Source organism: Branchiostoma lanceolatum, chromosome 7, assembly GCF_035083965.1.
Source record: "Branchiostoma lanceolatum isolate klBraLanc5 chromosome 7, klBraLanc5.hap2, whole genome shotgun sequence".
NCBI classification, from domain to species: domain Eukaryota; kingdom Metazoa; phylum Chordata; class Leptocardii; order Amphioxiformes; family Branchiostomatidae; genus Branchiostoma; species Branchiostoma lanceolatum.
In genome coordinates this window covers 9828391-9852184 of record NC_089728.1, presented here as the reverse complement: position 1 = coordinate 9852184, position 23794 = coordinate 9828391, and the positions used below count along the sequence as shown (strand labels likewise).

Here is a 23794-nt window from a genome sequence, read left to right as displayed (position 1 = left end):
TTTTTGAGTTTGTACAGAAGTGGTGGTTGTATGTTGTAGTAACTAGTACACTCACTCCCGAAACTACTATGCAAATCCGAAACTGTGGTGTAGCCACATATAAAAGCCTATAGTTTTTGGACATTTTATGATATAATCGGACAAGATTCTATACAATACACCGAACTTTACGATTATGGGCTATACAGATATGCATTGTTTTTACAATTGAGTGAATGGTAAATGGTTTGGTGTTTTGGAATTCTATACAGATAGATGAAATATACAGAAAAAAGGTATACAAATAATTGGCATATACTGTAGTATCCATTAGTATGGCTATTAATTAACCCAATCTCCCAGTATTATAACATCAGATCATTGGACGACTTACACATGCTTGCTAAGTTGATGTGATTCAAAACTGGAAAGCATGTTCAGTGTTTCTGTATGCCTGAAATATTTATTCTATATGTGGCCCGTGGTAAATAGCAGACCCCAAGTTGAACTAAGATTGCAGCACCAGTAATTGCGCATTCAGGATGAATGACCAGTTATTCAACTTTGCTGTCCTATGGTCAGATTTTACATAGCTAACTGCCTGTTTGACTGGTGTTTCATCCAAAGAGTAGAGTTCATGCACACCAAACTTTTACGCTTAAAGCACAGACATCAAAGTGGGTTAGGAGGAAATATTTTATTACATCTTTCACCTGATCAACATTTTGGGCCACTTGCTGCACTAAGTTCATTGAAAGCATCACATATATTAATATTTAGCGGCAGCCCTTTCTTTGTCCTGAAAATAACCACACTAAAGCCAAGGAGTTCCTGGTGACACTGAATCCATCCGTTTATGAAGTTGTACAATTCTACAGGTAAATATGCATCATATACAACTTTATGTAGTACATCATATAGAATCTACAACTTCGTGTAGTACATCGATATTTACACCTTCTCATTAATGCCCGAGACATCAGCCACTGCTGTAAATTGATACATTTTGTATATACATCGAATATATAAAAGGTAATATAAGTTAATATAGTACAAGGTAAACGGTAGGTAATACAACCTACAGTTATAGGAAAATAATAGAATTTATGAATACTTATGGCATTATGATACAATACCTTCTTGTTTTGATACTGGTACTGTTCACTGCTAAATGCCTTTATGATGATCAATGGTTTACAAAGTGAAGAACAGCTGTCTGGCGACGATCCGCCGTGACCTGCGCAGTAGCCGGGCAGCGATCCTGGGTGACCGCCTGCCGACGAATCTGCGGCTGCGCACTCCGAGCCTGGTCCTGCGGTACAAACCGCGCCTGCGTGTTGGGGGACGGGGTGGGGACGGGGTGTGTCCGCTGGTGCGGGGTGGGGTGGTGGTCGGTGTCAGGAGCGGTGTGGAGGCTCGGACCAACCTGTGAGGGACAAGAAATATTATCTAGTTAGAGGAGAGCATTGTGCCAAAATATGAAATGAGAGAAAGGTAATGGTTCATTCATAATGCTAAGTCAAAAAGTTTTTGTCAGTCTGAGGCCTATGATCAAAACGGTGATGCTTTGCCTTTCACGTGCAGGTTTAACCTTGTAGGTAAAAGTTGGATTAGCCTGAGTGTCATCCTGTTTAGTTCCAGGCTCTGTTTGGTGAAGGTAGAGCCTGGAACTAACCAGGATGACACTCAGGCTAATGTAGACTGTAGGATAGGAGTAGGACTGATAAACTATAGCCACTTTGATCCTAATTACCTGGATGGAGAATCTGTCTCAGCCTCGTCTCTGCCGGCCAGTGTGTCGAACAGCCCGTGTAGTTCCCTGTTCATGGCGGGGCCACCGGGGGCGTTGTACCGGGCACGAACCTCGTTCTCATAGGCCTGGGGAAAAGATAGGACACAACTTTTATCAAACTATAGTAGCACAAATATCCATCAAGACATTAAAGTGAGGGAACAACATCAGGGTTATCGATACATGTGTATATTTCAAGCAGGGAAGAACACTGCCCACAAATAATCGTTGCCCGTCCGTCAAGAGAGGTAGTACTTGTAGATAACTGCCTACCATGAGCTGGTCGGGTCCCCGCTCCCGGTAACAGATCGCCATCAGGAAGTCTATGATGCAGGAGAAGTTCTCCAGCTTCAGATGGCAGCCCTGAGTCCGGTTGGCCAGGTCCTTGTAGAAGGCCATGGACGAACCACTAACAAACGGGAAAAAATGACGTTAAACTGGGTCGACGTTTGCAGAAGACGAGAACATTAAGTAAAGTGAATAAGACTGACTCCTTCATAGACCACGATTGAGATTAAAAACTCACCCGCCAGCCTGGACAGCGTAGATGTGCACGCCGTTCTCGTTGTAGAGTCTGTCGGTCTCCTCTCTCCAGTCGATGTTGTCCGTGTTGAGACCGTAGCTGGGCTCGTGCGGGTCGGCGTCCCCGATCAGAACCAGGGAGCGCTGCGTGCCCGGCGTCCAGGACAGCTCCGTCCGGACCTGAAGGAGGATGAAAGGTGTCTTTACTCTGCATTGTACCTAACCTACCACTAATCTTTTGGCATTCTAGATCTCTCAAGCGGACACCTTACAAATCTAGACCATTACATCAAAATCAACCCATCCCACCCAAACTGAAAAAAAGACAGTGTAACAGAAAGAGTCTTACCTGGCGCAGGACTAGCTCGTAGCACTCGTCGCCGTCGTAGCCGTGGGTGTTGGACACGGTGCGCACAAACTCGCACAGCTTGTCGGCATCCGTGGTGAAGTCCACCCACTTGGTGACGTAGGTACTGTCGGCGTCCTGGTAGTCTCCGTGTGCGAAGATGGCGATGCGGATGCCGGGGATGTCGGCGTGCAGACGGCGGATGATGTCCTGAACCTGCGGGGACAGGTTGGTTACAGCGTCAGAATGATTCAAATAGCGAGATGATAAACAGGATATTCTGCAAGTTATGCCAAGGATACACTGGTACATTTTCTTCAGTCGAGACGTCTTTGTTTGGACGAGACCGTGAAATATGTTCTATTTTCAGTTCTGAAAAATTGAAAGATATGTACCTCTCTCCGGACCTCGGCGATACAACCGCCCATCGACCCCGTGGTGTCGAAGGAGAAGACGATCTCCATGGGGCCCCCTGGCGGGAAGTGTGGAAGGACACACGGAGAAGGGACCGTCTCGTCTTTCTTGGCTTCCTTACACGAAATCATGACGTCAGTCGCCTTGGCTTTCCTCTTCCCAGTAGACCCCGCGGTACAGCTGGCCTTCACCTCGTACAAGAACTCCGTGTTGGGCACCAAGACGCGGTTGTAAGACGTGCTCTGGATGAAGACGTCGAAGTCTGGGATGTTCGTCTTGTTCAGGGAGAAATTGGAGTCGTTCTTCGGAATGCCGAGAACTTTCCTGACGGCATCGCCGCTGACGAAGGCTCCGTCCGTCTTGCGACGCGCCACCACCTCCTTGTAGCGCTGGATGGTCTCGGGCTTGGTCAGCTGGTAGAAGCCCTTCCCCTTGGCGAACTCCAGCTTGTTGTCCTTCACGAAATCTCTGATTTTCGTCTTGTTGGGAACTTTCAGGGTCTCAAAGCGGAATGCGGAAAGATCGATGGTAGACATGATATCTGCAAATAGAAGGTTCATAAGAATGTGTTTTAATGAATTGAAGAAACGAAAGGAAGATACATGACAGTACAGAAAATGTATAAAAATAGTCTCCGGATAGATATGTGTTTATATAAAAATACGAATGCTACAGTAAGTCAGCACAGCTAACAAATCACGAAGGAGTGATAGTTGTTCTTAGCTGACACGTTCCGTAAAACTTAACCATAGGTAGCGTTATGCGACGAACATATTATACACATGACGTGCCATTCCGAGAGAGGGTTTGCCATGTCAGTAAGTATATGATCGCCAACGTGCAAAAACACAAGATCGTTTTCGAATCATCACTAACAAATCCAAGCAATTTGCAAATTACAAAGTTCTCACCTGTGTAGAGTCAGTCAAGAGCGAATCTTGAAGAAACGTTGAACAGCTGAAGATTTCTTCCTTCTTGGCTCACAGCTCCTTGAAGTCCACCTGCATGCAGTAGATGTGAGTCTGGTCTTCCCAACACAACCTGCTTCCTCTATATAGGATTCCCGCGCCCGCGAGCTCTTCTCTGATTGGCTGCTTGTTTGACGTCAGGGGGCGGTAACTGTACTGGGCAAGCGCACTGAAGGTTTGTGCGGGCTTGTCTGGGCCCGTTCTTGCCTGATGGACTAGTTAGGCAGAAGCGTGCCTGGGCAAAGATCACTTCCGTGTGGGCGTGACGAATGATTATGATACAAAATCATATCACACGGGACACTAGTCTGGACTTGCAAACAGTTTTCCGAATCTAAGAATCAGGGCAAGTGACAACAGCAACAGGAGTCTCACATTGGATGGGTTCCTTGTGTCGCGAAGTTCACAAGCGTACAGGTGGTTTCGAAAGGCATCTGACATTAAAACCTCGGTTGAATGTTGAATATATATAGTGCAGTGTCATACTGTTTTCCGCCACATTTTGACTCTACTCTGATATACACTTGATAACATATCTGACATACATATGCTCTCTTGCATCTGGGCTTTATTCCAGGATGAGACCTTGTTACAGGTAGTTGTTTGGAGTCTGCATGTGTACATATAAAATGTAGCTGTCCTGTGCTTAACAGAGCCCTTTAATATCCACGTACTACTAGTACATAGGAGCTAGGGCTGGTAGGTAATATTCATGCAAGTGTTGGTTGGAAAGACGGAAACGTTGCCTAACTTGTCGTGTGTTGCTGACACACAACCCTTACTTTCAGATATTTAGAGTGCCAAAACAGAATCGAATTCTCCTCTCGCTGTAACGTTACGTCCTCCGTCCCCTCTTTATGTGTAAATTCAGTATGTTAGCCGTGATCCAGTGGAACTGTGGAGCCCTGTCCAAGCATTATAGGTATAGAAGACCATAGATAAAGGACAGTAGATTACATTTGATCCTGCTGTATTCACAGGTTATGCATGGGTTTTCTCGCCATAATGACCTACGTTGTACGGCTGGACATCTGTACTGTATCTATTTGAGGTAATTTGCCTACTTTATTCATAGTTAATCTAATGAAGGCATAATCTAACCCATGGCATATCTTTATCACACCGAGATATGTCACCATCTGTTTGTTTGATGAGATATGGAAAGCAATCTGAACTACTACTGATGCAGTGATTCAACATGCATGTCATAAGGTGAAATATATATATGAACTCAATCACTATGAACCTCAGTCTAGATTTTTTTGTACGGACGTTAATACAGGTGATTGGTACTGTTTGTATATATTGTCGCCATGGTGCATGTCGACGATCTGTTTTGACCGCCATGCACGTATGCATAAAGGAGGATAACTATTAGCAGGGGAATATTGAAGATTAAACTATGCTTATTTTGTGAGCTAGCTCTATTTCTAAGTTATCATATGTCTCAGGTAAACACAACACAGGGACAAAATTTATTATTAGCACATTTTATTTTACTCTCCATCATCACAACATGGAAATTTGCATGTACCTAGGGTGAAGTAGTTTGAAATCCTCCATACTATTACAATGAAGTAACACAAGAACGAATATAGTTCCACTCTTTCAATCTTCCCGTTATATACATACTTTAAATGTACATGTAGAACACATATCTGTTGAGGCTACATACTTACATATAAACATACTCACTTATATCTTTAGCAATCATATGCACATACATTCACATGCATCTATTAAGGCAAATATAATTCTATAATTCGTTTTATAATTTTTGCAACCTTATATGATTAAGTCAAAACGGTTTAATCTTCAAGACGGTTTTTTACAAAACCCCATTCCCCCTGACTACTAGTATTGTTTACAAACTGAAGATCAGCTGTCTGGCGACGATACGGCGTGACCTGCGCAGTAGCCGGGCAGCGATTCTGGGAGACCGCCTGCCGACGAATCTGCGGCTGCGCACTCCGAGCCTGGTTCTGCGGTACAAACCGCGCCTGCGTGTTGGGGTCCGTGGTGGGGATGGGGTGTGTCCGGTGGCACGGGGTGGGGTGGACGGTGGGGTCAGGAGCGGTGTGGAGGCTCGGACCAACCTGTGAGGGATAAGAACCACTGTTTAGTCAGAAAAGACACTGAAAAACGTAACAGCACAAACTTGGTGAATGAAGTCAGAACAGCTGTCATGCTGAGTTTAAATGTCATATAATAGACCATTAGGCTTGTTTCAACAACTTAGAAAAGATTGCTGTAAATCTTACCTGGGTGGAGAGTCTGTCTCAGCCTCCTCCTCGTCTCTGCCGGCCAGTGTGTCGAACAGCCCGTGTAGCTCCCTGTTCATGGCGGGGCCACCGGGGGCGTTGTACCGGGCACGAACCTCGTTCTCATAGGCCTGGGGAAAGATAGAACATATACATATGTATTGATTTACTGGTGTGCTCTACTAACAGTACCTTGTACTCCAAGAAAGTTTTTATAACTGAAGACCACCACGGATTTCTACCAATTACAGCAAAACGACGACTGCTTGACAGGGCTCAGTTAAGGCCATCGTTACACGTTGGCTGTCGATCCCTTACCCCATCATAGTATAGATCTCATACAAATTATGCATGAGGAGGGATATCTGAGTGTACCCACCATGAGCTGGTCGGGCCCCCGCTCCCGGTAACAGATCGCCATCAGGAAGTCTATGATGCAGGAGAAGTTCTCCAGCTTCAGGTGGCAGCCCTGAGTCCGGTTGGCCAGGTCCTTGTAGAAGGCCATGGACGAACCACTAACAAGCGGGAAAAACCTGGCGTTAAACATTGTTCAAATCTAGATGATGGTAAGACGAGACATGAATTGACGAGAATAAAAATGGCTGCTTCAGAGACCACGGCTAAGATATGAGGGACTAAAAACTCACCCGCCAGCCTGGACAGCATAGATGTGCACGCCGTTCTCGTTGTAGAGTCTGTCGGTCTCCTCTCTCCAGTCGATGTTGTCCGTGTTGAGACCGTAGCTGGGCTCGTGCGGGTCGGCGTCCCCGATCAGAACCAGGGAGCGCTGCGTGCCCGGCGTCCAGGACAGCTCCGTCCGGACCTGTAGGATGGTGAGAGATCGTTTAAACTCTGCCTTTCAAGTACTATTTGCATTTTTGCCATTCTAGCAAATGTACCCAAACTCCGACATACATGTTTTGACACGTTCATGATATCGATCTCTCCATGATTTATGTTTCTGAAGAAAGCAAGCTTAAAGAACGTCTTACCTGGCGCAGGACAAGCTCGTAGCACTCGTCGCCGTCGTAGCCACACGTGTTTTGCACGGTGCGCACAAACTCGCACAGCTTGTCGGCATCCGTGGTGAAGTCCACCCACTTGGTGACGTAGGTACTGTCGGCGTCCTGGTAGTCTCCGTGCGCGAAGATGGCGATGCGGATGCCGGGGATGTCGGCGTGCAGACGGCGGATGATGTCCTGAACCTGCGGGGACAGGTGGTTATAATACAGCGTCAGAATGATTCAAATAGCGAGATGATAAACAAGATATTCTGCAAGTTATGCCAAGGATACACTGGTACATTTTCTTCAGTCGAGACGTCTTTGTTTGGACGAGACCGTGAAATATGTTCTATTTTCAGTTCTGAAAAATTGAAAGATATGTACCTCTCTCCGGACCTCGGCGATACAACCGCCCATCGACCCCGTGGTGTCGAAGGAGAAGACGATCTCCATGGGGCCCCCTGGCGGGAAGTGTGGAAGGACACACGGAGAAGGGACCGTCTCGTCTTTCTTGGCTTTCTTACACGAAATCATGACGTCAGCCGCCTTGGTCTTCCTCTTCCCAGTAGACCCCGCGGTACAGTTGGCCTTCACCTCGTACAAGAACTCCGTGTTGGGCACCAAGACGCGGTTGTAAGACGTGCTCTGGATGAAGACGTCGAAGTCTGGGATGTTCTTCTTGTTCAGGGAGAAGTTGGAGTCGTCCTTCGGAATACCGAGAACTTTCCTGACGGCGTCGCCGCTGACGAAGGCTCCGTCCGTCTTGCGACGCGCCACCACCTCCTTGTAGCGCTGGATGGTCTCGGGCTTGGTCAGCTGGTAGAAGCCCTTCCCCTTGGCGAACTCCAGCTTGTTGTCCTTGACGAAATCTCTGATTTTCGTCTTGCTGGGAACTTTCAGGGTCTCAAAGCGGAATGCGGAAAGATCGATGGTAGACATGATATCTGCAAATAGAAGGTTCATAAGAATGTGTTTTAATGAATTGAAGAAACGAAAGGAAGATACATGACAGTACAGAAAATGTATAAAAATAGTCCCCGGATAGATATGTGTTTATATGAAAATACGAATGCTACAGTAAGTCAGCACAGCTAACAAATCACGAAGGAGTGATAGTTGTTCTTAGCTGACACGTTCCGTAAAACTAAACCATAGGTAGCGTTATGCGACGAACATATTATACACATGACGTGCCATTCCGAGAGGGTTTGCCAGGTATGTCAGTAAGTATATGATCGCCAACGTGTAAAAACACAAGATCGTTTTCGAATCATCACTAACAAATCCAAGCAATTTGCAAATTACAAAGTTCTCACCTGTGTAGAGTTAGTCAAGAGCGAATCTTGAAGAAACGTTGAACAGTTGAAGATCTCTTCCTTCTTGGCTCACAGCTCCTTGAAGTCCACCTGCAGTAGATGTGAGTCTGGTCTTCCCAACACAACCTACTTCCTATATAGGATTCCCGCGCCCGCGAGCTCTTCTCTGATTGGCTGCTTGTTTGACGTCAGGGGGCGGTAATTGTACTGGGCAAGCGCACTGAAGGTTTGCGCACGCAACGAACAATCAGCTTTTTATCAAGTTAAAGTGCGAAACTACGGGGCAGTACTTGTAGATAACTGTACCTACCATGAGCTGGTCGGGTCCCCGCTCCCGGTAACAGATCGCCATCAGGAAGTCTATGATGCTGGTGTAGCCACATTTATAAGCCTATAGTTTTTGGACATTTTATGATATAATCGGACAAGATTCTATACAGTACAACGAACTTTACGATTATGGGCTATACAGATATGCATTGTTTTTACAATTGAGTGAATGGTAAATGGTTTGGTGTTTTGGAATTCTATACAGATACTAGTAGATGAAATATACAGAAAAAAGGTATACAAATAATTGGCATATACTGTAGTATCCATTAGTATGGCTATTAATTAACCCAATCTCCCAGTATTATAACATCAGATCATTGGACGACTTACACATGCTTGCTAAGTTGATGTGATTCAAAACTGGAAAGCATGTTCAGTGTTTCTGTATGCCTGAAATATTTATTCTATATGTGGCCCGTGGTAAATAGCAGACCCCAAGTTGAACTAAGATTGCAGCACCAGTAATTGCGCATTCAGGATGAATGACCAGTTATTCAACTTTGCTGTCCTATGGTCAGATTTTACATAGCTGCCTGTTTGACTGGTGTTTCATCCAAAGAGTAGAGTTCATGCACACCAAACTTTTACGCTTAAAGCACAGACATCAAAGTGGGTTAGGAGGAAATATTTTATTACATCTTTCACCTGATCAACATTTTGGGCCACTTGCTGCACTAAGTTCACTGAAAGCATCATATATATTATTATTTAGCGGCAGCCCTTTCTCTGTCCTGAAATAACCACACTAAAGCCAAGGAGTTCCTGGTGACACTGAATCTATCGGTTTATGAAGTTGTACAATTTTACAGGTAAATATGCATCATATACAACTTTATGTAGTACATCATATAGAATCTACAACTTCGTGTAGTACATCGATATTTACACCTTCTCATTAATGCCCGAGACATCAGCCACTGCTGTAAATTGATACATTTTGTATATACATAGAATATATAAAAGGTAATATAAGTTAATATAGTACAAGGTAAACAGTAGGTAATACAACCTACAGTTATAGGAAAATAATAGAATTTATTAATACTTATGGCATTATGATACAATACATACTTGTTTTGATACTGCTACTGTTCACTGCTAAATGCCTTTATGATGATCAATGGTTTACAAAGTGAAGAACAGCTGTCTGGCGACGATCCGACGTGACCTGCGCAGTAGCCGGGCAGCGATCCTGGGAGACCGCCTACCGACGAATCTGCGGCTGCGCACTCCGACCCTGGTCCTGCGGTACAAACCGCGCCTGCGTGTTGGGGTCCGGGGTGGGGACGGGGTGTGTCTGCTGGTACGGGGTGGGGTGGTGGTGGGTGTCAGGAGCGGTGTGGAGGCTCGGACCAACCTGTGAGGGACAAGAAATATTATCTAGTTAGAGGAGAGCATTGTGCCAAAATATGAAATGAGAAAAATGTAATGGTTCATTCATAATGCTAAGTCAAAAAGTTTTTGTCGGTCTGAGGCCTATGATCAAAACGGTGATGCTTTGCCTTTCACGTGCAGGTTTAACCTTGTAGGTAAAAGTTGGATTAGCCTGAGTGTCATCCTGTTTAGTTTCAGGCTCTGTTTGGTGAAGGTAGAGCCTGGAACTAACCAGGATGACACTCAGGCTAATGTAGACTGTAGGATAGGACTGATAAACCATAGCCACTTTGATCCTAATTACCTGGATGGAGAATCTGTCTCAGCCTCGTCTCTGCCGGCCAGTGTGTCGAACAGCCCGTGTAGTTCCCTGTTCATGGCGGGGCCACCGGGGGCGTTGTACCGGGCACGAACCTCGTTCTCATAGGCCTGGGGAAAAGATAGGACACAACTTTTATCAAACTATAGTAGCACAAATATCCATCAAGACATTAAAGTGAGGGAACAACATCAGGGTTATCGATACATGTGTATATTTCAAGCAGGGTAGAACACTGCCCACAAACAATCGTTGCCCGTTTGTCAAGAGAGGTAGTACTTGTAGATAACTGCCTACCATGAGCTGGTCGGGCCCCCGCTCCCGGTAACAGATCGCCATCAGGAAGTCTATGATGCAGGAGAAGTTCTCCAGCTTCAGGTGGCAGCCCTGAGTCCGGTTGGCCAGGTCCTTGTAGAAGGCCATGGACGAGCCACTAACAAACGGGAATAACCTGGCGTTAAACATGGTTCAAATCTAAATGATGGTGAGATGCATGAATTGACGAGAATAAGAATGACTGCTTCAGAGACCACGGCTAAGATGTGAGCGATTAAAACTCACCCGCCAGCCTGGACAGCATAGATGTGCACGCCGTTCTCGTTGTAGAGTCTGTCGGTCTCCTCTCTCCAGTCGATGTTGTCCGTGTTGAGACCGTAGCTGGGCTCGTGCGGGTCGGCGTCCCCGATCAGGACCAGGGAGCGCTGCGTGCCCGGCGTCCAGGACAGCTCCGTCCGGACCTGAAGGGTGATGAGGGATCTTTAAACTCTACCTTTCAAGTAGCATTTTCATTTCTGCCATTCTAGCAAATATACCCATACTCCGACATAAAAACAATGTCAGTGAAATGTTTTGACACGTTCATAATATCAATCCATGGTTTTATGTTCCCGGGGAAAGCAAGCGTAAAGAAAGTCTTAACGTTACCTGGCGCAGGACAAGCTCATAGCACTCATCGCCGTCGTAGCCGCACGTGTTTTGCACGGTGCGCACAAACTCGCACAGCTTGTCGGCGTCCGTGGTGAAGTCCACCCACTTGGTAACATAGGTACTGTCGGCGTCCTGGTAGTCTCCGTGCGCGAAGATGGCGATGCGGATGCCGGGGATGTCGGCGTGCAGACGTCGGATGATGTCCTGTACCTGCGGGGACGTACAGGTAGGTACAACGTTAGAATGTTTGAAATAGCGAGATTATAAACTTTTAAGATATTCTGCAAGTCACGCTAACGATACACTGGTACATTTTCCCCAGTCGATGTTCTCTGTGTTTAGACGAGACCTTGACATATTTTCTATTTTCAATTCTGAAAAATTAAGAATATGTACCTCTCTGCGAACCTCGGCGATACAGCCGCCCATTGACCCCGTGGTGTCGAAGGAGAAGACGATCTCCATGGGGCCCCCTGGCGGGAAGTGTGGAAGGACACACGGAGAAGGAACCGTCTCGTCTTTCTTGGCTTTCTTACACGAAATCATGACGTCAGCCGCCTTGGCCTTAAGCTTCCTCTTCCCAGTAGACCCCGCGGTACAGCTGGCCTTCACCTCGTACAAGAACTCCGTGTTGGGCACCAAGACGCGGTTGTAAGACGTGCTCTGGATGAAGACGTCGAAGTCTGGGATGTTCGTCTTGTTCAGGGAGAAGTTGGAGTTGTCCTTCGGAATGCCGAGAACTTTCCTGACGGCGTCGCCGCTGACGAAGGCTCCGTCCGTCTTGCGACGCGCCACCACCTCCTTGTAGCGCTGGATGGTCTCGGGCTTGGTCAGCTGGTAGAAGCCCTTCCCCTTGGCGAACTCCAGCTTGTTGTCCTTCACGAAATCTCTGATTTTCGTCTTGTTGGGAACTTTCAGGGTCTCAAAGCGGAATGCGGAAAGATCGATGGTAGACATGATATCTGCAAATAGAAGGTTCATAAGAATGTGCTATAATAAAAGAAAGAGAACAGCGGTGACGGGCCTGGTGTCTGCAAGGACAGACCGTTTGAAATAAATCTATGAGGGTTATTAATTAGTTTGGAAAGATTATTGTGACAGCACCCTTATACCAGGTTGTAAAACATCTCTACTATTAAATCATATCAATACATTTCACATATAAATCGGTGGACAATTAAGGTAACAGGTAACGTACCCAGGTAGTCCCATGTCACTTTGACGCACTAGCGTTGTCTAAATGATGGCGTATGTGCTACAAATTAAACACTTACCTCAGACTGTATTCGTCAAAGCTGATGCTCCAAGATAGGTTAACGTTGAACAGCTAAGAGTTGAAGATGTCTTCCTTCTTGCCTCACGGCTCCTTGAAGTGTACCTGCAGTAGATGTGAGACTGGTCTTCCCTACACAACCTACTTCCTATATAGGATTCTCGCGCTCGCGAGCTCTTCTCTGATTGGACAATTGTTTGACGTCAGGGGGCGGTACTTGTACTGGGCAGGCGCACTGTTGGATTTCCCGGGCTTGTTTGTATCCTGCCCGGGCCCGTTCCCTGCCTGTCTGGCATCATACACACGGGTCAATAAACACGGACTGAATCCTGGGAACGAGTCAACGCTACGTCAGATAGCTTGCCTGGGCAAGATCACTTCCGGGTAGGCGTTACCCCTCGATCGGCAGTCGGCATTTAAAACAAAACAAGCTGACTTCAAGACAGCACTGCCATTTGAGCATTCACGAGGAAGAGTGACAGTTGGATCGTCAACCCTCAGATCAAAGTACAAACGGTCGTAAACAAGGTAAGGCATCTGCCGTGTACAAGCTTATCATAGCCTATGTTTGTGTGGCACGGACCTTGTTGCTACACTCACTGTGCACGGCACGCTATTGTTGGAACCTGTACGATTAACAGGTGAGCGGGGAAAGGTTGCTGTCCCGTGTTGTATAAAGACAGGTGCGTTGACAGAGTAGCCTGTTTTTCAGTAACCTGCAAGAATTAAAAATCCTAACATGAAAGTCAGCGAGACTTCCGAACATGTTGGTTATAAGCGTCTGTTTGATTTAGATGAATGTATTCGTGTTTACGCTTGACTGCAACTTATCACAAGGAAGGACGCGTGCAGGACCTTGCCCTGTTTTGTTTTGTTTACAAAAGCTTGAAGACGCTCATGTCCTTAACGTTCTATCGTACACACCGTTCTTACTTTAACCCTTAAAAGACCACTTGGCAATGAAACTAAACCGTTTACAACACGATCTGGTACCAAATTAGCAACGTCAAAGCTAGTCTCTGGTTAGTCTTTGAACGAATCCATTGCATTTTACTCCCATGTACTTTGCCGCGGGAAGGTAGGTGCGATACATCCTACTAGATGTAGTAGAAATGGTAATGTACAGCTTGTCGTGTGTCATGATTATCATCGTGTCTAACGTTATATCTTGTATGTATAAATGTCACAAGATGGTCCCTAAGGACGCCATGTAGGCTGAATAAAATGGCGAAGCCTTTGTACTTGCTGTAATGGAACACCCCCTAAAAGTAAACAAAGCCATAGGCACGCGATCTCAAGGGCACGATCCATACAAGCCTGCTATTTGACCCTTTTTGGGTCCTGGGTTATTTCAGGTCAGCAAGAGTATTGCGCCGGTAGACAAGCGATAAAAGAGAAGGTATTTCCCAATAATGATTACATTACGTTTTTATAGAGACGGCGTTCTTATATGGTTGCTTCGTACAATGTCCTCGCGATATATATGTATCCTCGCAAACGACTGAAAATGTATTATTGATTACACATTACACACACAATTACCTTCGCCAAGAAGGTTATGCAGAGGGTAGCGTTTGTATGTATGTATGTATGTATGTGTGTATGTAATGTACAGGATAACTCGAGAAGGCTTGGATGGATTGTCTTGATATTTGGTAGGTGGGTAGGTCTTGATGAGACTTGGAAATGATTAGATTTTGGGTCCCCTAGCGGCTTGTTACGGTACTGCAGCGGAACTTCCTGTTTTGATATCTCGTGTTCTGGACATGCTATGGAACTGATTTTTGAGTGGTAGATAGCTCTTTGGACAGAGAGTAAGTGGTATGGGTTTGGGCTCCCTAGCGGCTTTTTTGGAACTGCAGGAGCAGGTTTTGCATCTGACTTTGAAAGGGAATAACTCAAGAAGGGCTTGATGGATGGCAATGATTTTTGGTAAGTAGATAGCTTGAGTGATGATGGACATGATTAGATACTTTTTATGCAAATCAGTATCTAATTTGCATAATTAATGAGGAAAGTTTATACATCCGCCAAATTCCATGATAGGACTCTGAAACATGTGACATATGTAACTGAGGAAGAGAGAAATATTAATTGATATGAACTATGCAAATGAAGACCTCATTTGCATAATCAATGAGAAAATACTATAACTTAAGATGGCGTTGATGGATGGTCATGATTTTTGGTATGTAGATAGCTTGTGTGATGCTTAGAATGATTGGACAATAAAATCAGATGCTAATTTGCATAATTAATGAGGCAACTTTAAAAATCTGCTTTGTGCCATGATGTGACTATTCAAATTGTAACTGATGAAGAGAGGAATGTTGAAGATAGAAAATATGCAAATGTGGGCCTAATTTGCATACTTAAATGAGAAACTACTATAATTCCATACTGGTAAATGACGGAAATTTTATGCATTTAATTATGAATGCAGGCAGTGGGCAGCATTTCAGACAAAATGAGCGGAAGGCTGACTCGTGCAACTTGCTTCGATGCTTTTCTCCGATGTTCCTGTTACCAATGAACCACTGACCGTTATCTTATTGTAAGCTTGTACTTTGTTGTGTCGGAGCAGCCTTGTGGCAGTTTTATTGATGGCCATACAGCTTATTTGTATGGTCTTAAGACGTCTATAGTGTAAATAATGTGCGGGTATGTTTAATATAACATAATATAACATTTTTTTCTTTCACATTGGCGCCAGGCAACATGGCTTCTCCCGTCAAGTCATCCCGGTTCCGAACCTTGAAGGTCACCAAGAAGACATCTATCAGGGACTTTGTCTCGGCTCACAAGCTGGAGTTCGAGAAAGGGAAAGGCTTCTATCAGCTGACCAAGCCAGAGATTATACAGGTCTGTGTTTACTGTGGAGTTTAGGTAAAATTGCCCCGAACTCCTCTAGAGTTTCAATATTTAGCTTTATAAACATTTTCACAGTTCGTACGGATGGTCTTTCTCTTGAAGCTTTGAAACAGAATCTTAAAAGTTGTCACTAAACTAAAGATTCTTTTTTTTTTGTTCACCCTGTCCACCAGGACTACAAGGAGATCGTGGCGCGCAGGAAGTCTGACGGGTCCTTCATCAGCGGTAGCACGGTCAGGACAACGCTTGGGATCCCCGACGACGCTGGGAAGAAGTTCAAGTTCGATCTGTCCAAGATCCCAGACTTCGACGTCTTCGTCCAGAGCACCTCCTACAACCGCGCCTTGATGCCGGACACCGAGTTTCTGTACGAGGTCAGCGGCGGGGGAGACGAGCCGGCCCCTCCGGCTCCTGCTGCGGGGGGAAAGAAGAGGAAGGCAGAAGCTGAGCCGGCTGCAACCACCACGGCAAAGAAACGTGGGGTAAAGGCTGAACCAAAGGCGGAACCCGCGGACGAGGCGTTGGCTCCCCCTCCCGCACCCCCAGGAGGAGGAGGGCCGATGGAAATCGTCTTTTGTTTCGACACCACCGGGTCCATGTATCCTTGCCTCGCAGAGGTCAGGAAGAAGGTAAGACTTTTTAGAAGAAAATAAAGGATTTGCTTTTGCAATTTATTATTTGTGGAATCTTTGTAGATGTAGCTTGCAGCTTTGAATTAATCATTAGCTTCTATAGGTAGAGGGTCTATTGTTTTCCTCTACTTCACTAGGAGTAGGGATGGTAGAAACCGCAATAAGAGAATATTGATGTCCATGCACTCTGACGGTACACCACATCATCCACATGAATGTAATACTTGTGCATCGGTCGCTAACGCTGCAGATCCAGGACGTGGTGAAGAGGCTACACAAGGACATCGCGGGGATCCGCATGGCCCTGATGGCGCACGGGGACTACCAGGACGCCGCGTCCACTTACGACGTGACGTGGCTGGACTTCACGACTGACCAGAAGAGGCTGTGCAACTGGGCCAAGAGCGTCAAGAACACGTGCGGCTACGACGCCGACGAGTGTTATGAACTGGCACTTCGGAAGGTAAGGCTGGATGACGATGTGATTGTGTGTGTGTGTGTCTGTGCGTGTGTGTGTGTGTGTGTGTGCGCGCGCACGTGTGTGTCTGTGTGTTTGCATGTGTTTGTATGCTTGTATGTATGTATGTGTGTGTGTATGTATGTATGTGTGTGTGTGTGTGTACTGGGTAGAGTTGGTTACAACGGGTGTCTGCAAGACTGTAAAACAGTTTTACTTTTACACCCCCTAGGTCCGTACCCAGCTGTCCTGGACCCCCGGTACCCAGCGGTCACTGGTCATGATCGGGGACTGTGAGCCGCACGGTCCCAACTACCCCCTCAACAAGGAGAAGATCGACTGGAAGAAGGAGGCTGACCTCCTGGCGGGGATGGGTGTACACATCTATGCTGTACAGGTAAGGACTCTTTTCATCTTTTCATCTTTGGATCAAGTCAATCGCCCATGAAAATCTGAACGACAAATTGAGATATCAGTATCAAAAAGATATATGCCTTTATCTATGTACCAAATTGATCAAAAAATGAGCTTGCCGCAAAAAATATTTATTGACTCACCCTCGTATCTGGTTTTATTCTTTTTTTTTATTTTGAGGCATTGTTTGTGAACCTTTGATCACCCTCTTGCGAAATATCGTTCGACGTCGACGAAAAGTTGAAGACATTTTCTTCTTCTTCCGTCTTCTTCCTGATAGTCGCTAGACCGGAGGGAGTCCACCAAGTTCTACAAAGAACTGGCGCGCAGGACGCACGGCTGCCACCTGAACCTGAACCAGTTCTCCTCCATCGTGGACTTCATGATGGCCATCTGTTACCGGGAGCGCGGGGCCGATCAGCTGGAGGTAAGACTATGGCTGGGTTTACACACACAAGTAAAGTACAAGTACACTCGGAGCACACTCCGAATACTCGGAGCACACCGAACACACTCGGAGAGTACACTTGGAGCACGCTCCGAGTGTGCTTGGAAATGCGTGTGTAAATCCAGCCTATAGCAAACACCTGTTTGAACACATCATGTTTGCATCTGTGTATGACTTATGTAAGGTTATTGGGTATGTTATAACCCTGATTGTCAACTAACTTCTGGAAATAGAAGTTTCAAGTTATAACAGTGATCTTTAATGCAAATTCATACGTGTAGGCTAAATATGATAACACACATTAACCGACAGAACACATGAGACTGTAAGATTCTAACTATAAGTTATGATTGTTGTTGGCGGTCTTTGAGATCATACCGATATAAATGTATGTTGTAATATCATTGGGGTCTGAACAATTACTGTTAACCCCTCCCAATAATTGGCATACCAAAAAATTAAATGAATCTATATGTCTCCTGTACCTCCCGGTGAATGCTTGTGTATACAATCGCATGTTGTGTTCCCCCTAGGCTTACGAGAAGGAAGTTCGGTCCCGGCGCGGTGGGGGCGGGATGAACCGCGAGCTCCATCAGTTGTTCGACGTGTTGACGGGCAGGAAGACCACCTTCACCGCGACCGGCGCCGCCGCCGCCGGAGACCTGGAGCCCGTCAGCCCCTCCAGGTTCCAGGTCGGTAGGAAAGTGGAGTCTATTCACAATCAAATGCCATCGACGCGTGGCTGATATTGTCTTCAAAACAGCTACACTTGTAGTCAGAATGGAAGCTTCTACGAAGAATTATATACTTTTAGACGCACATTAGTTGACCCTCTGGGGAACGAACTACTCTTTGACATGAAATCGTCGATAACCATCAGTTAAAAATATTTCTTTGACGTTAACGCTATGGGGCTCTCCACAATTTTGTGGTAACCGTAAACGGTTATTTAATGCTCTTTTCTCGCCCCGGCTCTCCAGGTCCTGACCGTGGACGAAAGGTGCGACATCAAGACGTTTGTCATGAACAACAGTCTGATCTTCAAGACAGGGAGGGGCTTCTACGAGTTCACCAAGCCCGAGAAAATCTCCGACAAGAAAGAGGTCAGTCGTAGTGTATTCACAGAACAACCAGACACCTTGAGCTTTATTTCTATGAGAGTGCATGTCTTGAAGTTTATGAGATGAGAAACTTAAGTACGCAATGTAAGATTCTTGCTTTTCATTGAAATTAAAAGAAAGGTTGGAGGTTTAAGCTTAATTCTCATTGTCTTCTGGAGACTCTTGGTGTAATGAACTCATTTTAACTATCTACGATAACCGTATCAATCAATGAATCAATCAATCAATCAAATAAAGACGTCGTGCAATAAAACATGGCTTCAATGGTTTATTCAGATCCGCAATATACAAGTACATTTCAGGTACTCTTCTTGTGGTCATTATCATGATGTTTTTCCTGTATTTCCTATGACAATCTTTAGGTGGTGCTGATTGACAAGACCACGGGAGACATGTTCACTGGCCCCGAGGCATGCGACATGATCGGTGCGGGCGGGTCAGGCAGGATCAAACCCGCTTCTTTGGATAGGTGTGTATGGTTCCTCTCCAGCAAACATGTGATAAAAGCCTTAATTTTTCTTTACGTATACATTTTATATATAAAAGCACTTAGGCTTTTACACTACCTTGCAAGCTGCAGACATATACGATCATGTACAATCTCTACTTCATGTTGTTGTATATTTTTAAGGTAACTGCCATATGTACTTTGTTTGCCCCTCCAGTTGGCGTGTGTTTGTGCAGAGTACGTCCTACAACAGGGTGCTGATGCCTGATACCGGCTTCCTGTATGAAGTCGACCCTGAGCACTGAGCATGTGCCTCAACATGTTTTACAAACACCAACCAATGGTTTACAGTTTGTCCATTTGATTAGTTTCTAGATTCCCGACTTGGAGTCGAAAGATGAGAGGGTTTTTACTTGTATCAATTCAAAGAAATGAATTCGAACCGTGTGATTTCACTATCTCCACTTTTCTGGCAATTATGTTTGTGAATGATTTATTAGAAATTGCTGTAATTCTTTTAAAGCACTAAATATATACATATAAACATGTATATATGCTGTTGTTGTATTTCATTATGTTGTACCTTGTATTACAATATCTGAAATGAAAAGATCTCTGATTTACCAGGAATAGATCTGATCTGGAAAAAAAGACTTCATACTTGTCACTGCGTGAAAGTACCTAATATACAACCTTACTGGGGTACGTAATATCTTATCATACTCACATTTCAACAATGTAGTTTTCTACAAAGATGTGTGACCTTTCTAAATGCCTCTGGCTTTGGCATCTTTCAAGTTGTTTTCTAGAACTCCGAAGACAGAAGAAGATTAACATACTGAATTATAAAATGTCACCGCAGAATACTAGTACTGTACATTGTTGGAATGTTGTGGCAGAGACTTTGTCACTCAAATAATATCTGAGTTTTATAGAGAGCTGTGGTTGTAGACGTATTACTTGCACAGAAAATGTTTAATTTGTAGCTGGAACTAGAATGTAAGAAATTAATAAATTCACGCATTCTGACTATCGCATGTTTTGTGCTTGTCTATCGCTACAACTTGAACGCATATTTATGATCTTATCTTAGGTCCACTCTGCATGTTGAATGATTCTTGAGTTACATCACACAGCTACATTTCCATTGCTTCATTACAGTGTGGAAGTCGCCAATTGATTAAGGTTCTCCGTATTGGATTTTTTTACATAGAATCTACAAGGATATTACTTGCTCAAAGATTTACACATTCTTTCTGCTTGACTACTGAGCGTTAATAAGCTTGTCATGATTACATTTTCGTTGATGACTAATTCATTACACATCAGATGCTCACGCATCAATAAGAACATCACATTTCTAATTTGTTTTGACACAAGCCTCTTCGTTTTACCTTTTCTTTTTCAAGCAAGATGGTCCGGGTACCGGCTTGGGCCCGCCGCCTATTCTTTTCCTGTGACAGAATGAAGAAAGTTGTTGTCAATATCATTCAATATTCTTATGGTTACATATGGCAATGGTGATTCAATGAGCATAGTCAGATCATAAGCAATGGTTGGATGATTTCAAGAAAATGCATGTTTCGGATCTAGGAGGAGCCAGTACCTGGATTGAGTTGGCATATGAAGCCAACAGGATCGCTGCAACGTGCGTCGCTCCACGCCAGCCCAAAGGTGAAAGAACGAACGCAGTCTTCATCGTTCTTCCAGTCGTCTGGTTGACCCGGGTTCCACGAGTTGTACCCGGTCCCAAGTGCGGTGCCATCCATCCACTCAAAATGCCCTTCTTTGCGCTTATCATGCAGACCAAGCCAGAAATGCCCATTTACGCCTAGGGACCTATACAAGGTTATCAGGAAGGCGTTGGTCTCAGCATCTCGGGGCATGGCGAGGGTGCCGCCATCGCTACGACAGGCCGCGGCCGCGTCGTTGAAGGTCTTCGCTGTGCTGTACGCCTTGTAGCAGATTCCGAAGAAGTCCTTGTAGCCTGAGTATTCTGGACAAGTTACTAGAAGAAGAAGAAGTATATAGGCGATAGTTACATGACCACATCCCCAATACTGGTGAATCATTATATGTTTTTGAAACACCATCCGTAGCTCCATTGTATACGGCTTTCTTGGAGAACTACATTTTTTCATACCTGTGTGTATGTATCTTCTCCTTCAGCCATATGAATATTTAGATGAGAACAAAAAGATTATTACACAATGAAACTTCTCATTTCACTCAAATTACGTTTGCACACAGGATAGAATGGTGTCCTTACCTCCACTCGATCCAGGGTTTTGAGGGTGTCCAAGTGGTCCAGTGGGACGTGGACACACTGGCATTCCGCCTGGTCCAGCGAGCTCCCTCCCTTGGCGCCCAGGTCTTCCCGGACGTCCAGGTGGGCCCGGGGGTCCAGGTGGTCCAGCGGATCCAGCGACGCCTGCCTGGCCATTTTCTCCAGTGGCTCCCTTCGCTCCCGGACGTCCAGAAGGGCCCCGAGGTCCGGGCAGCCCGGCAGACCCAGGGACGCCTGCCTGGCCATCCGTTCCCGTAGCTCCCTTCGCTCCCGGACGTCCAGGTGGGCCCCGAGGTCCGGGCGGCCCGGCAGACCCGGCGACGCCTGCCTGGCCATCCGTTCCCGAGGCTCCCGGGCGTCCAGGTGGGCCCAGGGGTCCGGGCGGACCGGCAGAGCCAGGGACGCCTGCCTGGCCATCCGTTCCCGTGGCTCCCGGACGTCCAGGTGGGCCCCGAGGTCCGAGCGGCCCGGCAGACCCAGGGACGCCTGCCTGGCCATCCGTTCCCGAGGCTCCCGGGCGTCCAGGTGGGCCCAGGGGTCCGGGCGGACCGGCAGAGCCAGGGACGCCTGCCTGGCCATCCGTTCCCGAGGCCCCCGGACGTCCAGGTGAGCCCCGAGGTCCAGGCGGCCCGGTAGACCCAGGGACGCCTGCCTTGCCATCCGTTTCCGTGGCTCCTTTCGCTCCCGGACGTCCAGGTGGGCCCCGAGTTCCGGGCAGGCCGGCAGACCCATGGACGCCTGCCTGGCCATCCGTTCCCGTGGCTCCCGGACGTCCAGGTGGGCCCGGTGATCCGGGGTCTCCTGAAAAGATGGACTCAAGAGTAAGCCAACGCGGACACGCTTTTAGAGGAGACATATTGTGTATAATTGGCAACCTTTCGGAAAGTCGCGGAAGCTAATATTACTTCAACTGCTAAGGACATGGTATATATTAAGCCACAAATAGATATCCAAATTTTGTATTCAACTGCAGATGAGATGGAAGATCAAATCGATGACATATAAATTGGTATTCGACTTTACTAGGACATGTTACTTACGTTCCAACTCGGACAGTCGCAGCTCAGCCATCCGTGCTGTGATCTTGTCCATCTCAGCAGAGAGAGTGGTCACTTTAACTGGACCAAAGAGGACAAGAAAATATGGTTCCTAAAGTCTAAGTAAACTCTGTGATAATAGTATAAACTTGCCACAAGATTTTCTATCGTTTCGCAATTATTAAAACCACTTACCAGCAAAGTATGCCAACAGTATGACGATGGCCACGGCGAAAACAAGGCCTGTCGGGAGCAACAATTTCTTGAATAGGCGGAGACATTTCGTCTTCTTATCAGTGTCCTCATGTTGTCCATAGACATCTGATTAATCAGACAAAAAGAGATGAAAATAGATGTAATGTAATGTAGACCAAAGTAAAGCTGGCGTCAGTTAGAACATGGCAGAGCCTTCAGTTTGAGCTTTAAAGAAGTTTAACCCCGCATTAATATCGTAGATATAGAAACTTATCGTAGACCAACAACGTAGTTTAATCCTCGTCGCTTGTATCACATGTATGCTTCATGTTTCACTTGATGTTCATGCCTTGGGGGGGGGGGGGGGCAAGTTCTCCTGCATGGACCACTGGCATGCTGACTATAAGTCTGATGATGGATGGTATGAAGCGTTCGCTACTTTTGAGTGGTTGTGTCATCACGAAGAGCAATCAAGACAGCATCAGAATGGTCAGATAAAGGAGGGGAAAGACGCACCTGCTCTGGTGACGTACATGCTGTTGGGTGTACTTGCCGCCATGTCCGCAAGTGACTGCCAGTCACACTGTGCTGGCTGTTCAGGCGCGGGGTTAGTGTTGTTGGCTGGAGAAAATTTATAAAACGATTATGACATCGATCTTAAGTCACATGTTTGACGGCCAGCTGAGATATATTAGCTCACAATCTTGCCATCAAGTAGTTAACCCACTCTTTTGATATTGAAATATGTAAATATCGAAACAAATCTGGAGGTTATACGGTATAATGAGCTCGATATGAGTGAATCAAATTTAATTGATGGATATAGTAATTCAAATTTGACCTAAAATACACACTAAATTTCAATTTCGGTATCATATCATATCATATTTTGTCCATAAAAAAATGAAGATAATTTCTTCAGAAGAGTACAGTGTCCACATTGAAGGCTTCAACGTCAAATAGTTGCTAAATAGTCAAACCGGGCCCGTTCTATTCTGAATTCAATATTATGGCATGACCTTGCGCGATTTTGGGGCAAACCCATTTCGCTCTCGA

General features: G+C 45.7%; 4 protein-coding genes across 5 annotated transcripts; 1 reads left to right on the top strand and 3 right to left on the bottom strand.

The window, feature by feature from the left end:
• Nucleotides 1–661: 661 nt before the first annotated feature.
• Nucleotides 662–4059, bottom strand: LOC136439135 (uncharacterized). The gene is made up of 7 exons (XM_066434339.1): nucleotides 3965–4059; nucleotides 3035–3594; nucleotides 2643–2855; nucleotides 2298–2473; nucleotides 2045–2180; nucleotides 1733–1857; nucleotides 662–1405 (listed from the first exon to the last, which is right to left on the bottom strand). The coding sequence occupies exons 2-7, from the start codon at nucleotides 3587–3589 to the stop codon at nucleotides 1174–1176; spliced, it is 1437 nt and encodes a 478-aa protein (XP_066290436.1). The 5' UTR covers nucleotides 3590–3594; nucleotides 3965–4059; the 3' UTR covers nucleotides 662–1173.
• Nucleotides 4060–5495: 1436 nt separating this feature from the next.
• Nucleotides 5496–8735, bottom strand: LOC136439123 (uncharacterized). Its single transcript, XM_066434321.1, has 7 exons — nucleotides 8603–8735; nucleotides 7671–8230; nucleotides 7275–7487; nucleotides 6930–7105; nucleotides 6662–6797; nucleotides 6283–6413; nucleotides 5496–6117 (listed from the first exon to the last, which is right to left on the bottom strand). Exons 2-7 carry the CDS (start codon nucleotides 8223–8225, stop codon nucleotides 5886–5888), a joined length of 1443 nt encoding a protein of 480 aa, XP_066290418.1. The 5' UTR covers nucleotides 8226–8230; nucleotides 8603–8735; the 3' UTR covers nucleotides 5496–5885.
• Nucleotides 8736–9549: 814 nt separating this feature from the next.
• LOC136439124 (uncharacterized) lies at nucleotides 9550–12989 on the bottom strand. The gene is made up of 7 exons (XM_066434322.1): nucleotides 12830–12989; nucleotides 11952–12517; nucleotides 11553–11765; nucleotides 11190–11365; nucleotides 10926–11061; nucleotides 10614–10738; nucleotides 9550–10292 (listed from the first exon to the last, which is right to left on the bottom strand). Exons 2-7 carry the CDS (start codon nucleotides 12510–12512, stop codon nucleotides 10061–10063), a joined length of 1443 nt encoding a protein of 480 aa, XP_066290419.1. The 5' UTR covers nucleotides 12513–12517; nucleotides 12830–12989; the 3' UTR covers nucleotides 9550–10060.
• Nucleotides 12990–13152: 163 nt separating this feature from the next.
• LOC136439122 (uncharacterized) lies at nucleotides 13153–20251 on the top strand. 2 transcript variants are annotated; one of them, XM_066434319.1, is made up of 10 exons: nucleotides 13153–13356; nucleotides 15542–15690; nucleotides 15873–16328; nucleotides 16582–16794; nucleotides 17021–17185; nucleotides 17483–17629; nucleotides 18184–18342; nucleotides 18631–18753; nucleotides 19134–19240; nucleotides 19437–20251. In XM_066434319.1, exons 2-10 carry the CDS (start codon nucleotides 15547–15549, stop codon nucleotides 19522–19524), a joined length of 1602 nt encoding a protein of 533 aa, XP_066290416.1. In that variant the 5' UTR covers nucleotides 13153–13356; nucleotides 15542–15546; the 3' UTR covers nucleotides 19525–20251. The 2 variants fall into 2 exon arrangements, with proteins under 2 accessions (XP_066290416.1, XP_066290417.1); XM_066434320.1 differs by lacking the exon at nucleotides 13153–13356 and adding an exon at nucleotides 13436–13511.
• Nucleotides 20252–23794: the final 3543 nt, after the last annotated feature.